This window comes from Lepidochelys olivacea (assembly GCF_965140295.1).
Source record: "Lepidochelys olivacea isolate rLepOli2 genome assembly, chromosome: 1".
Lineage (NCBI taxonomy): Eukaryota > Metazoa > Chordata > Testudines > Cheloniidae > Lepidochelys > Lepidochelys olivacea.
Window position 1 is genome coordinate 244,817,015 of NC_140411.1, and position 14,023 is coordinate 244,831,037.

Below are 14,023 nucleotides of genomic sequence, written 5' to 3' on the forward strand. Positions count from 1 at the left end.
CTCCGTGCCCGGCAGAGCCCCCGCCCCGCGCTCGGGCTCCATCATCCACCCCGCGCGCTCCTCAGGAGCCCGCGCCAGACCCGCCACCGAAGGGTCCACTTCGAACGAAGCGCCAACGGCGCGGGGCGGCCTCGGCCCCGCCCCCTGCATCTACCGGCACCACACGTCACGTCGGCCTCGTTCCAGCGTCGACGTCCAACGCCTCTCGCACAGGAAGACTCAACCAAGCCCCACGCTCCGTCCGGGGTCGGTGCTCCTGCTCCTCCCCCTCCCTCCCCGGTCTTCGGCGCAGGCCGCCGCGCGCCTCCTCTCGTGGCCCGTGGCGCGCGCCAGCTACCGAGTCCTTCCGGCTAAGTCCCGCCGCGCAGCGGCCCCGGGTCACCGCCTGCAGCCTGAGATTAACCCCCAGAGCAGCAGGCGTTAAATCGCTCCGTTAGTGCGACCTGGGCAGGGCCCCTTGCTGGGGGAACGGGCAGAGGAAGCGGGGGGGAGAGGCTGTGGAAGAGCTGGTGAGATTTGGGGAGGAGGAGGAGGGGGGAATAAAAGGGAGAGGGGAAAACAACAGGAAAGAGGGGGAATAGAGGGAACAGGCGATGAAATGAGAACTCAAACCACAGGAATCAGGATCGGGAGGGGGGAGAGCGGGACAAACGGATTTAATACTGGCTGAGGAAGGGGTTTTTTTCAGATTACTCATGGATTATGTAGTTGACTGTGTAGTTTCGGTTATGTGGCTATTTAGGCCAAGGAAGGATTTAGGACAGCAGTTAGGCAGACCCTGTGCAATAACAGCAGGCAGCAGAGACTGTATTAGCTGCTGAGGGCGAGGGAGGACTAGATGATCTATGTCCACTGGCCCCAAAGGCTACGCTGCAATGTAAGATCAGGGTTAGTGAGACCTGCGTCAGGTGACCTGTGAGGGGGAACCCTGGGCTTGAGCATCTATGTTGTACTTTAACCATTTGTTAAGACTTTTCTAACCCATGCTCAAAACTAGGGCTCTGGCATCCCCAGGGCGGTGACAGACCCGAGTCAAAATAACCACTCCTCTCTCCCAAAATGTGGCTGCTCTAGCCCTAGGACCATGGTGTACTATGGGACAACTTTACTGTCCAGCCTGCACTTACATTTTGCTTCACTCCCCACTGCAAACCCAGGAGGACGGCTGATAGTGTGCTTGCAGATGAGTGATTAGAAAAGGATGGGTTAACGCTGACCAGAACTGTTGGCTGTTTGCAAAGCATGGCTGACTTCCACCTTAAGTAGAGTGGATTGTAGATTGTTGAGCTACAGCAGGGTTCTCAAACTGGGTCAGAACCCCAAAGTGGGTCAGGACCCTGTTTTAATGGGGTTCAGGACTGGTGTTAGACTTGCTGAGACCTGCGACCAAAACCTGAGCACGACTGAGGCCAAAGATGAGCCAAGGGCTTCAGGCCTTGGGCTGTGGAGCTCAGATTAGAGGCCCCCTGCCTGGGGCTAAAGCCCTGAGGTTTGATTTTGCTCCAACTCCCCCCCCCCCGTTGGTGGTGCTCAGGGGGGGTGAGACTTCGGTCCCGCCTCGGGTCATGTAGTAATATTTGTTGTCAGAAGGGGGTCATGGTGCAATGAAGTTCAAAAGCCACTGAGCTAGAGAGAATTAAGGCAGTTGTCCTATGGAATTGTGGGATACTTCCAGCTGACTCCCAGGACCTGAATCAAGCAGGGCTGCAGCTACACTGCAGAGCAATAGAGCTCAGATCCTGGGTCCCAGTTTAACTCAAGCTCAGACCCTCCAGCTCTGCAGGGTCCTGGGACATTGGATCTGAAGCCTGGGTTAGCACAAATTGCAGTGTAGATGCAAAGGGGGTTAGGCTTGAGCCTGGGTGTACATTACAGTGTAGACATACCCAAAGAGTATGTCTCCAAACCCTCCTGAAGTAAGCCTCCCAGCCCAGTCAAGAGACTCAAGCTAGCTGTGTAGATGAGGCTGTGAAGCTTACCCACCCTTCCTGTGCTTCAGAAACCAAGCTGTAATTTCAAAGTGCTGTTTACAGAGCTATTTCTAGAGTGCCAGTGTGAACCCTGTTAGCCTGACTTAAGCTGTGAGGCTCACTTCCTTGGTCTGAGTAGACATACCTAATAAAGTATACAGATTTCTGTCTCAGTTGCAAGGAGCACTAGAACAGACTAATGGATCAGTTTAGTCTGATAGCCCAGCTACAACAGTGTTACCAGATTTGCCTGTTACTTTGGGGTATGCTCATTTATTAGGGTTATTCTTGGGATGGAGTTCTGTACTTCTATCGATGTACTACTTGTGTTCTCATAGAGCTCTATTTCTCCCTGCTGCAAGTTCCCTCCCAATGGTGCTATCCTGCAGGAGCTAGGTTCCCCAGGGCTGGGTTCTTCCAGCCCCAGAATCAGATGAACACACACACATTAATAGCGTGTGTCTGAGAGGACCGGGTTAATCAGCACTCCCAAGCTGACCCCTGCTATGTCCCTGGACTCAGCAGGCGGGGTCAAGCAGCATTTCCAAGCTGTCACCCTCACAGGCCCTTGGATTCAGCAGGCGGGGTCGAACAGCATCTCCAAGCTCTTACCCTCATATGCCACAGCACCGTACTGGAATAGAGTGCGCCTGAGCAGGCTGGGGGGAGCAGCGCTTTCAATCTGGCACCCTCATATGCCCCTGAACTCAGCAGACTGGGTCGAGCAGCACTTCCAAGCTGCCACCCTCATATGTACCAGGTTCAGCACGTCCCTATCCCCACTTTCACGTTACAGTTGTTCTGGTAGTAACCCACTTGAGTAAACCCTACAGGATTTTTGGGTGCTGCAGGGACCTTTAGTTAGATACAAGGAGCGTTGCTGCAGAGTGAATGAGGAAGCCAAAAAACACCCAGGGGAGGGGAGGGGAGGGAGGGAAGCAACCAGCTTAACCATGAAGGTTATTTATTGCCAGGTAATAACCACAGGGGAGCCAAACAAGCAAAACAATTATAGTATTAAATATAACTTAAATTTGATTATAAAAGTCAGGTTTAGAAATAACTGATCACACAAGTCATGGTCAGAAGGTTATACCTAGAGAGAGAGCTGGGTTCTCATCATTCCCTGACACTTGAATCGATTAGGGGTCCCAGATGGTAATGGTAGCTGAGGGTCTGGAGTGCAGGAGACAGGCAGAGCCCCCAGCATGATCAGTCAGCAGAAGATGAAGTCCCAATGGAACAGATTCAAATTTTGGATCCAGGCATCAGAACACTTATTTGAGCATGGGTTAGGAAAACAACAATGGTTTAAGGGAGAACACTAGATTTGTTTATGGGTAAACTGATGGCTCAAGGAAGTATACCAAAGTTGTTTTGTTCAGACTAGACAATAGGAACTGGTCATTCCTGGCTATGGGCCGTATTCCTTGGAGGGAGCTCACAATGAAATTAGGGGGCTTCAGTATTTTGGATACCAAGAAAGGATTTATTACTAGAATTGGTCTGATAACCACTGAGTTGGATGTGTGCAGGCATGGGTTCATTAACATCTGGAGCAGAAATCCCCCATCAGGCAGTGCTTCCGTAGTCCCAGAGTTCCATGTGGTTCTTGCCTTGGAATCTGTTCTCCATCCTGTATGCTAATGGAGATGCCTCCCTGTCCCATCTTTGATGCAAATGAGGCTAGGGGAGTTTCCTTAATCCTTGTTCCAGAAGTTCAGGTTTGTCTCCCACTGCCTTTTCATTGTTTTTTGTAAGTCTTTCTTCTGATCGGCTTTGGTTCAAGAAGAGGCTGCGGGGGGAGGTCTTTCGTGAGTCAGACAGGCTAAGTACTGCGCCCTGGTTCCCCAAGAACACTATGCTGACAGGTAACAACAGTGGCTCATGCCAGATGCTCAAAAGGAAGGTTTGAAACATACTATCCATCTAATTGTGCAATAGCATACCATGGGGAAGATTTTTTCCCTACACCAGCTGGTTTTTATCCTCCCAGATGCTGTTTTCATTCACAAATGCCTAAATCTTCCTCGCCCCCATCCTCTCCTTTTTTTACATTTACTAAGCTCTTTCATACAGTTATTCTTTAGTTATTATTCTTTGGTTATTCTTTAGCCATGAATGCCACAGAGTATACATTGCCTTAAAAAAAAACTTGTATCCATTTTATATTTGCTACCTTTTAATTTCACTGAATGTTCCCTTGTCCTTGTATTATTGTCCTTTGGTTTTGCTGTGGGTGGTGGTGTTTTGGTGTGGTTTGTGTTTCCCAGATTAACAGGATTTAGGTGGGAAGGCTATGACAGATTCAGAGGTGGCAGTGGGAGTGACCCATGTAGCAGATGACACAATGAAGATGACTGGATGTGGAAGCTGTGGTATGTACATGATCCTGGAGGGGGCACCTGGTAAGAGTTTTGTCTGCATGAAATGCCGTCTGATAGAGCTGATGGAGGAAAAGATCAGAGGTTTGGAGATGCAGGTGGAAAGTCTGGTAGAGTTTAGGAAGGGGTTTGAGCAGATTATGGAGCAAAGACATGAGGTATCTGAAGGGAAAAGCTCAGACTTGCAGATGGAAGCAGGACTAGGGAATTCTGAGGGGAGACTGGGTGAGGAAAGTGGTCAGTGGAAGCATGTGACTAAAAGAACTAGGCAGAGGAAAAGACGGGCTAGTGAAGGAGAAATAGAGCTTCAGAATAGGTTTGCAGAGTTGGAAAATGAAGAAGGGGCTCAGCAGGTAGTCACTGAAGGTGACAGGGCAAGGAAGAAGAGAAGAGCGGTTAGTCCCATAGGAAAAGGGGAAGAGTTAATGGAGATTACACCAAATATGAACCCCAGGAGGATACAGGATGGGTTAAAAAGGATTACAAGGGAGAATGGGAATGGAAAAAACTTGCAGCCAGAGGGAACAGGGGATAGACTGGAGAATAGCACCGTCACTAGGAAAAGGCAGGTCTATGTGATTGGGGACTCTTTACTGAGAAGAATAGATAGGCCTGTAACCAGAGCTGATCCAGAAAATAGGAGGGTGTGCTGTCTTCCAGGTGCTAAGATACGGGATGTAGACCTGAGGTTGAAAAGGATTCTAAAGGGAGCGGGAAAGAATCCCCTAATTATCCTTCATGTGGGAACAAATGATACGGCTAGATTCTCGCTGGAAAGTATTAAGGGAGACTATGCTAGGCTGGGGAGGACGCTTAAGGAAATTGAGGCTCAGGTGATCTTTAGTGGGATTCTGCCTGTTCCTAGAGAAGGGCAACAAAGGTGTGACAAGATTATGACTATCAATAGATGGCTTAGGCAGTGGTGCTATAAGGAGGGCTTTGGGATGTATGGCCATTGGGAGGCATTCATGGATAGAGGACAGTTCTCTCGGGATGGACTTCATCTGAGTAGGGAAGGAAATAGACTTCTAGGATGGAGGCTGGCACAACTGATTAAGAGAGCTTTAAACTAGGAATTTGGGGGAGATGGTTGGGAGATGTCCAGGTAATCTCCACGCCAGAATTTAGCATAGAGTGGAAAGAAAATGAAGTAAGAGTGGATACAGCTGTAGGTAGGAGGAAGGGCAGTGTAGATACAAGTCTAATAGGTTATACTGGTAGTAAAATAACCGTGCCTAATAGGGTACAGAATGTGAGTGAGGCCAAACAGCAAAAATTAAGATGTTTGTACACTAATGCAAGGAGCCTAGGTAACAAAATGGAGGAACTAGAGTTACTGGTGCAGGAAGTGAAACCAGATATTATAGGTATAACAGAGACCTGGTGGAATAGTAGTCATGACTGGGCTACAGGTATTGAAGGGTATGTGCTGTTTAGGAAAGACCGAAATAAAGATAAAGGTGGTGGAGTAGCACTGTATATCAATGATGAGATAGAATGTAAAGAAATAAGAAGCGATGAAATGGATATGACTGAGTCTGTCTGGGCAACAATTAAATTGGGGAAGAAAACTATTAGAGCCTCCCCTGGGATAGTGCTTGGGGTGTGCTATAGACCGCCGGGATCTAATTTGGATATGGATAGAGCCCTTTTTAATGTTTTTAATAAAGTAAATACTAATGGAAACTGTGTGATCATGGGAGACTTTAACTTCCCAGATATAGACTGGAGGACGAGTGCTAGTAATAATAATAGGGCTGAGATTTTCCTAGATGCGATAGCTGATGGATTCCTTCAGCAAGTAGTTGCTGAACCGACTAGAGGGGATGCCATTTTAGATTTGGTCTTGGTGAGTAATGAGGACCTCATAGAGGAAATGGTTGTAGGGGATAATCTTGGCTCAAGTGATCATGAGCTAATTCAGTTCAAATTGAATGGAAGGATTAACAAAAATAAATCTGCAACTAGGGTTTTTGATTTCAAAAGGGCTGACTTTCAAAAATTAAGGAAATTAGTTAGGGAAGTGGATTGGACTGAAGAATTTATGGGTTTAAAGGTAGAGGAGGCCTGGGATTATTTTAAATTAAAGCTGCAGAAGCTATCGGAAGCCTGCATCCCAAGAAAGGGGAAAAAATTCATAGGCAGGAGTTGTAGACCAAGCTGGATGAGCAAGCATCTTAGAGAGGTAATTAAAAAAAAGCAGAAAGCATATAGGGAGTGGAAGAAGGGAGGGATCAGTAAGGAAAGCTACCTTATTGAGGTCAGAATATGTAGGGATAAAGTGAGACAGGCTAAAAGTCAAGTAGAGTTGGACCTTGCAAAGGGAATTAAAACCAATAGTAAAAGGTTCTATAGTCATATAAATAGGAAGAAAACAAAGAAAGAAGAAGTGGGACCGCTAAAAACTGAGGATGGAGTGGAGGTCAAGGATAATCTAGGCATGGCCCAATATCTAAACAAATACTTTGCCTCAGTCTTTAATAAGACTAAAGAGGATCTTAGGGATAATGGTAGCATGATAAATGGGAATGAGGATATGGAGGTAGACATCACCATATCTGAGGTAGAAGCGAAACTCAAACAGCTTAATGGGACTAAATCGGGGGGCCCAGATAATCTTCATCCAAGAATATTAAAAGAATTGGCACAAGAAATTGCAAGCCCATTAGCAAGAATTTTTAATGAATCTGTAAACTCAGGGGTTGTACCGTATGGTTGGAGAATTGCTAACATAGTTCCTATTTTTAAGAAAGGGAAAAAAAGTGATCCAAGTAATTATAGGCCTGTTAGTTTGACATCTGTAGTATGCAAGGTCTTGGAAAAAATTTTGAAGGAGAAGGTAGTTAAGGACATTGAAGTCAATGGTAAATGGGACAAAATACAACATGGTTTTACAAAAGGTAGATCGTGCCAAACCAACCTGATCTCCTTCTTTGAGAGAGTAACAGATTTTTTAGATAAAGGAAACGCAGTGGATCTAATTTACTTAGATTTTAGTAAGGCGTTTGATACTGTGCCACATGGGGAATTATTAGTTAAATTGGATAAGATGGGCATCAATAGGAAAATTGAAAGGTGGATAGGGAATTGGTTAAAGGGGAGACTACAACGGGTCCTACTGAAAGGTGAACTGTCAAGTTGGAGGGAGGTTACCAGTGGAGTTCCTCAAGGATCAGTTTTGGGACCAATCTTATTTAATCTTTTTATTACTGACCTGGGCACAAAAAGTGGGAGTGTGCTAATAAAGTTTGCAGATGATACAAAGCTGGGAGGTATTGCTAATTTAGAGAAGGACAGGGATACCCTACAGGAGGATCTGGATGACCTTGTAAACTGGAGTAATAGGAATAGGATGAAATTTAATAGTGAGAAGTGTAAGGTCATGCATTTAGGGATTAATAACAAGAATTTTAGTTATAAGCTAGGGACGCATCAACTAGAAGTAACGGAGGAGGAAAAGGACCTTGGAGTATTGGTTGATCATAGGATGACTATGAGCTGCCAATGTGATATGGCTGTGAAAAAAGCTAATGTCGTCTTGGGATGCATCAGGAGAGGTATTTCCAGTAGGGATAAGGAGGTTTTAGTACCGTTATATAAGGCACTGGTGAGACCTCACCTGGAATACTGTGTGCAGTTCTGGTCTCCCATGTTTAAGAAGGATGAATTCAAACTGGAACAGGTACAGAGAAGGGCTACTAGGATGATCCGAGGAATGGAAAACTTGTCTTATGAAAGGAGACTCAGGGAGCTTGGCTTGTTTAGCCTAACTAAAAGAAGGTTGAGGGGAGATATGATTGCTCTCTATAAATATATCAGAGGGATAAATACCAGAGAGGGAGAGGAATTATTTAAACTCAGTACCAATGTGGACACAAGAACAAATGGATATAAACTGGCCACTAGGAAATTTAGATTAGAAATTAGACGAAGGTTTCTAACCATCAGAGGAGTGAAGTTTTGGAATAGCCTTCCGAGGGAAGTAGTGGGGGCAAAAGATCTATCTTGCTTTAAGATTAAACTCGATAAGTTTATGGAGGAGATGGTATGATGGGATAACATGGTTTTGGTAATTAAATATTCATGGTAAATAGGCCCAATGGCCTGTGATGGGTTTTTAGATGGGGTAAGATCCAAGTTACCCGGGAAAGAATTTTCTGTAGTATCTGGCTGATGAATCTTGCCCATATGCTCAGGGTTTAGCTGATCGCCATATTTGGGGTCGGGAAGGAATTTTCCTCCAGGGCAGATTGGAAGGCCCTGGAGGTTTTTCGCCTTCCTCTGTAGCATGGGGCACGGGTCACTTGCTGGAGGATTCTCTGCTCCTTGAGGTCTTCAAACTACAATTTGAGGACTTCAATAGCACAGATATAGGTGTGAGGTCTTTTTTAGGAGTGGTGGGTGAAATTCTGTGGCCTGCATTGTGCAGGAGGTCAGACTAGATGATCATAATGGTCCCTTCTGACCTAAATATCTATGAATCTATGAATCTATTAAGGGACAAATAAATGGGAGCCTTCACATTTTATGAAATTCTGTTGTATTCTCTCTCACTCTTCTCAAACTTAACAGTCCTAGCCCTTTAAATCTCTTCTCATATGGAAAGCTCCTCTGATTCTTCATTGCCTTGCTTTAAACATTTTCTGTTTGTGTTGCCTTTGTTCAGATATGGTGACATATCATTCATGTATAAAATTACATGAGGCAGAATTCAGCACATCCTATACCTCTCCAAAAAACTGAATCTCCCATTCCACAGAAATAAAACCTCCTCATATAGGACTATTGTATCTCTTCTTTATATAATATTTTATGAAGTACTCCAGGGATGAATTCCTGACCCTCTGAAGTTAATGTGAATTTTGCCACTGACCTCAATGAGGCCAGGATTTTGCCCCACCTGAAATACATTCAAGAACAAAAGATGGGACAATAGGGAGAAAAGAGGTTTTATATAATATGGAAATACTGTTGACAGTAACAAGTGAAACAATAATAGTAATATACAATATGGAGAGAGGTTTTATGTAATATGGAAACATTAACATAGTAATAAAAGTAATTACCATTGTGAGCAATTATGTAGTGCTTTATATGTTAAAAGCATTTTACTAGCAGTAACTAGTTAAAGAAGGAACAAAAGTATTGCATTACCAAAAGGACTAGAAAACTGGAAACAGTCTCTGGCTTCCATGGGAACCCAAAATGTGAAATGGGTATAGCTAGGACATCCAAAAGCTTCTTTTGTTTTGTTTAAATTAGAAGGTTACATTATTGTCTAGGTTTTGTTAGTCTCCCGCTCTACATGCTAAAGGTGTTTCAATGAGAAGAGACATATTCTAGAGATGCTGCCAGGGAGGAAAAGATGGATAGCACTCACTGTGAAAGTGTTTATGTATCCATCCTCTTTGAGAGCAGCCACTTCACTTTGATTTCAGTGTGTCTTCTGATTTTTGCTTATGGAGGTAAGAGTCCTTTAAACTGAATACAGTAGAACCTCACAGTTACGAACACCTTGGGAATGGAGTTTGTTTGTAATTCTGAACAAAACATTATGGTTGTTCTTTCAAAAGTTTACAACTGAACATTGACTTAATACATCTTTGAAGCTTTACTATGCAGAAGAAAAATGCTGCTTTCCCTTTTTTTAGTAGTTTACGTTTAACACAGTACAGTACTTGCTTCCCGCACCCACTGCTGCCTGATTGTGTACTTCTGGTTCCAAATGAGATGTGTTGTTAACTGGTCAGTTCAGAACTCTGAAGTCCTACCGTAAATCTCTTGGAAAGAGGAAGAAAAACAGACAGAGCTCCCATCTTTAAGGTCAAAGAAAGGGAATAACCCAAATCCCGTGTCTAAAATCTGGTGACATTACTGATTTATGTTCAGTGAGAGTCACCAAAAACAGATTACTTTGCCATCCACAGTTCAAGAAGAGATGACATCCCCAGGACTGCTTACAATTTGTAGTAAACTGAAGGTGTGGCTGAGAACCAATCTGGAAATTATTTTAACCTTCTTGTATGTAAATAAAATAAGATAAAAATCTAAAAAAATCTCCCTTTCTATTCTACCACAAATCCCCACTCCCTATCCCCAAATTATCCAGCACCCCATCCCTCACATCCACATTACACCTCCTCCACACAATCTATAAAACAACCCACTCCACTAGCACTCAGCTCCCCACAATTCACTCATTCATTCCAGAATACCCCCATTTTCTAGCATCAACCACCTCTCTTTGATATCAGAATGATCAGTCCAACAGCCAGCTCTCTTCCACTCTTGTTTCTCCACACTCATGCCCAGTTCAATTCCCCTCCTCTGCTTGAAGGGAAGAAGGTATTTGAACAGAGATCTCCTATCTCTGAGGAAAAGGCCCAAACCACTGGGCTATGGGATATTCTGATTAGGGGTGTAAATATTGTTTAAAAAGTTAACCGTTAAAATGATTGAAATATCATTTAATCGGTTAACCAATTATAGGCAGAGGGGCCGCTCCGGCCGGGCTGGGGCCTCTCTGGCTGGCCCGGGGCTGCAGCTGGGGGTAACGGTTAGGGTGGGTTAACCGGTAAGACTAGTGCTTACCAGTTAACAGTTTAATATTTTACATCCCTAACTCTGATGTGGGGTGTCCTCAATCTCTCATGTTGAAGCTGTTCCACTTGTTCCTGGGTAAGTGTTTTAACCACTAGGCTAAAAGTTATAGGGGAGGAGGCTTCTCCTACTCCATCAGGATTTTGAATGTAGCCCGAATCTGCTAGGTCTGCTCAGAATATGCCTACTGGCATGGGCTCTGCAGGCAAGGTAGGAGGATCACCCAATTTCCCCTGCTCCGAGCATCACGCTGGTGTTTAGGTGTCCAAATGCTTCCAGTGAGGTGGCAGGGTGCATACCCAGAGGCCGACACTTATGTGACTAGGAGATGGTTACATTGAAAATTTAGGTGCCAAATGAATTAGGTGCCTGTAGAGTTAAGCAGCAGCTTACTGGGGGGGGGGGGGGGCGGCGGTGGCGTGCGTGGTTTGCAGCAGTGCCGAAAACTGAAACTTAGACTCCTTTCTGAATCTGGGCCTCACTCCTTTTTATATACCCCAAATAACCAATGTCTGCTACTGCTTTCTGTTCCATATTGCCACTCTAATCCTATACTACAGGGGTGGCCAAACTTACTTTGACCCTCTGAGCCACATTTGACAATCTTCAGAAGTTTGAGAGCTGCTGGGGCTCTGGGCTTCAGCCCCATGGGAGGCACCTTACAGGGTCTTGGGGCTTCAACCCCACTTCTGCTAAAGCCCTAAGCCCAGCAGGCATGCCCCACAGGGCTGAAGCCCTGAGACCCCCTCCCCTCTGGGCAGAAGGCCCTACCCCACCATCCCGCTGAAAGGCAGAGGTATCAAGCTCCCCCCCAGTCTGGTCGATGGAGAATGCGGGGAGGGGGATCTGCGAGCTGCAATTTAATTGTAAAAGAGCCGCATGCAGTTCACGAGCCATGGTTTGGACACCCCTGCTATACTAGATGTGAACACAAACTGAGACTTTTCCTACACGCAATACATTTATAGGGTTTCTTTCCTGTGTGGACTCTCAAATGCACTTTAAGTGCTGAGCTCTGTCTGAAGTTTTTTCCACATTCACTACATTTATAGGGTTTTGCTCCTGTGTGGATTCGCGAATGCGCATCAAGGGCTGAGCTTTGTCTGAAGGTTCTCCCACATTCATCACATGTATATGGTCTCTCTCCTCTGTGGATTCTCAGATGCACATTAAGTGCGGAGCTCCGTCTAAAGCTTTCTCCACATTCAGCACACTTGTAAGGTTTTCCTTGTGTGTGGACACTCTGATGTGAAATAAGTGCGGCACGATCACTCCGGGTTTTCCCACATTCAGAACATCGATAGGGATTTTCTCCTGTATGGATTCGGTGATGAGTCGCAAGTGCCGAGCTCTGACTGAAGCTTTTATCACACACTGAGCATTTGTAGGGCTTTTCTCCTGTGTGCGTTCTTCTGTGGGTAATAAGCGATGAGCTCTGTCGGAAGCTCTTTCCACAATCACCACATTTGTATGGTTTCTCTCCCGTGTGGATTCGCTGGTGTCGGATTATGGCGGAGCTGTCACGGAACCTTTTCCCACATTCTTTACATTGACGGGGTTTCTCCCCCGTGTGGATTCTTCTGTGTATAATAAGCGATGAGCAATCACTGAAGCTTTTCTCACATCTAGTACAACGGTAGGGCTTCTCGCCCTTGTGGCTTCTTTGGTGTACAATGAGGTGCGAATTCTGACTGAAGCTCTTCCCGCATTCTGTACATTTATAGTGTTTTTCACCTGTGTGGGTTCTCTGGTGTCTGATAACATTTGACCGCTGACTGAAGGTTTTCTCACACTCATTGCATTGATAAGGCTTCTCTCCTGTGTGGATTCGCTGGTGTTTAACCAGGTCTGAATTCCGAATGAAGCTTTTCAAACATTCACCACAACCAAAGGGTTTCTCTGCCACATGGATTCTCTGATGCTGAGTAAGATAGGAGTTTCGACTGAAGCTTTTCCCACATTCAGAACACTGATAGGGTTTCTCTTCCACGTGCACTGTCTCTTGCTCAACAAGGCCTGGGCTCAAAACAGAGTCATTCTCACGGTCGGATGTGTTTGGTTTATCTTCAGTGTGATCATCATCTTCAGGTTGCCTGACACTTACTTCTTGGGAAGGGGATTTTCTCTGTCTCTTCCCAGGAGATTTTCTGATTTCATTTTCTGACTCCTCCGGACTCTCACAAGCTTCTGTTTGGTCAGGAGTCTGGGAAATATTCCCTCTAAATCTTCTTGACAATGCGCTACGTGTTTTCATTTTCCCAGGACCTTCCTGAAGACGAATGCCCTTCTTAAGTTTACTCACTACTCTGGCACTTGCTGGAATAGAAAGAGAAATGAGACATGAATAATTTCCTGTGCTTGTGAGAGAGAGGAAGCCTAAAAAAAAACAAAAAGAAAAAGAAAACCCCCACAAATAAACCACACTTCCTAACATTTTAATCCCAAAGCCCAAGTCCCCCAGTACATGTGCAGGAAGTGGAATGAGAAACACAAAGGGAGTGAGGTGAAACTGGCAAGAGAATGGGTGTGCAGTGTATTTTTGAAGGGTATTCTATTGAAACACTTGCTCAGCAACACATGCTTTAGGTTCCTCCACACTACAAAGTGGGCAGGTAGGGGCACAGCCCAGAGCACAACGTATGTTGTTTTACTCCATATCCTAGCTGAGCACAGGTTCAACACACTCATGAGGCCATGTTTAAGGGTTTGTGTGTGGCTCTGGGCAATGACATGGATCACATGTCCCTAGCCTACAGTATGGACTTCGACCCCTTGAGTACGTCTATCACTTGCCTTTCCTCAGAAAATCCTGCTCTTGACAGATTTTGCAAGGGGGCAGGGGAGGAACGTGGTAACCTTGGTTCCCCCTTCAGAAATTCCCACTGTAACCACTCCTCTCCCCACTAGCTTCATTCCCTGTAAGTCATCAAGTGTTCCTCCTCTTTCAGTCCTCTTCTGCTTATCTGGTAGAGAACCAAAGGGTTCTAATGGGCTTTTTTCCTCTGTGTAGACCATCCCTCTTCCCTCACTTCAGGGGCTAGACCTTCTTTCCAAATTAAAATAATCCAA

The 14,023-nt window shown here is 45.3% G+C and overlaps 3 protein-coding genes across 10 annotated transcripts in view; 1 reads left to right on the forward strand and 2 right to left on the reverse strand.

Annotated features, from left to right (window-relative positions):
* The window catches only part of DDX11 (DEAD/H-box helicase 11), a gene marked incomplete at its 5' end in the record, with an annotated part of 33,919 nt that extends 33,416 nt beyond the window's left edge, over window positions 1-503 (reverse strand). For 2 of the 3 annotated variants that reach the window (XM_084640540.1, XM_084640539.1), the window contains one exon: window positions 1-150. In XM_084640540.1, coding sequence (XP_084496666.1) covers window positions 1-150 — 150 coding nt within the window. The other variant, XM_084640541.1, reaches the window with a different exon arrangement.
* LOC311527069 (uncharacterized protein) overlaps window positions 112-14,023 on the forward strand; it is a 22,812-nt gene continuing 8,900 nt past the window's right edge. The window contains exon 1 of the mRNA XM_084640684.1: window positions 112-246. The gene's annotated coding sequence lies outside the window, so the exon portion shown is untranslated. The remainder of the gene's footprint in view (window positions 247-14,023) is intronic.
* The window catches only part of LOC311527049 (uncharacterized protein), a 24,846-nt gene continuing 14,261 nt past the window's right edge, over window positions 3,439-14,023 (reverse strand). For 4 of the 6 annotated variants that reach the window (XM_084640627.1, XM_084640630.1, XM_084640629.1 and 1 more), the window contains one exon: window positions 8,624-13,270. In XM_084640627.1, coding sequence (XP_084496753.1) covers window positions 11,868-13,208 — 1,341 coding nt within the window. In that variant the 5' untranslated portion in view covers window positions 13,209-13,270 and the 3' untranslated portion in view covers window positions 8,624-11,867. Of the gene's footprint in view, window positions 3,766-8,622; window positions 13,271-14,023 lie in introns of those variants that run through there. The other 2 variants (XR_014713228.1, XM_084640631.1) reach the window with 2 other exon arrangements.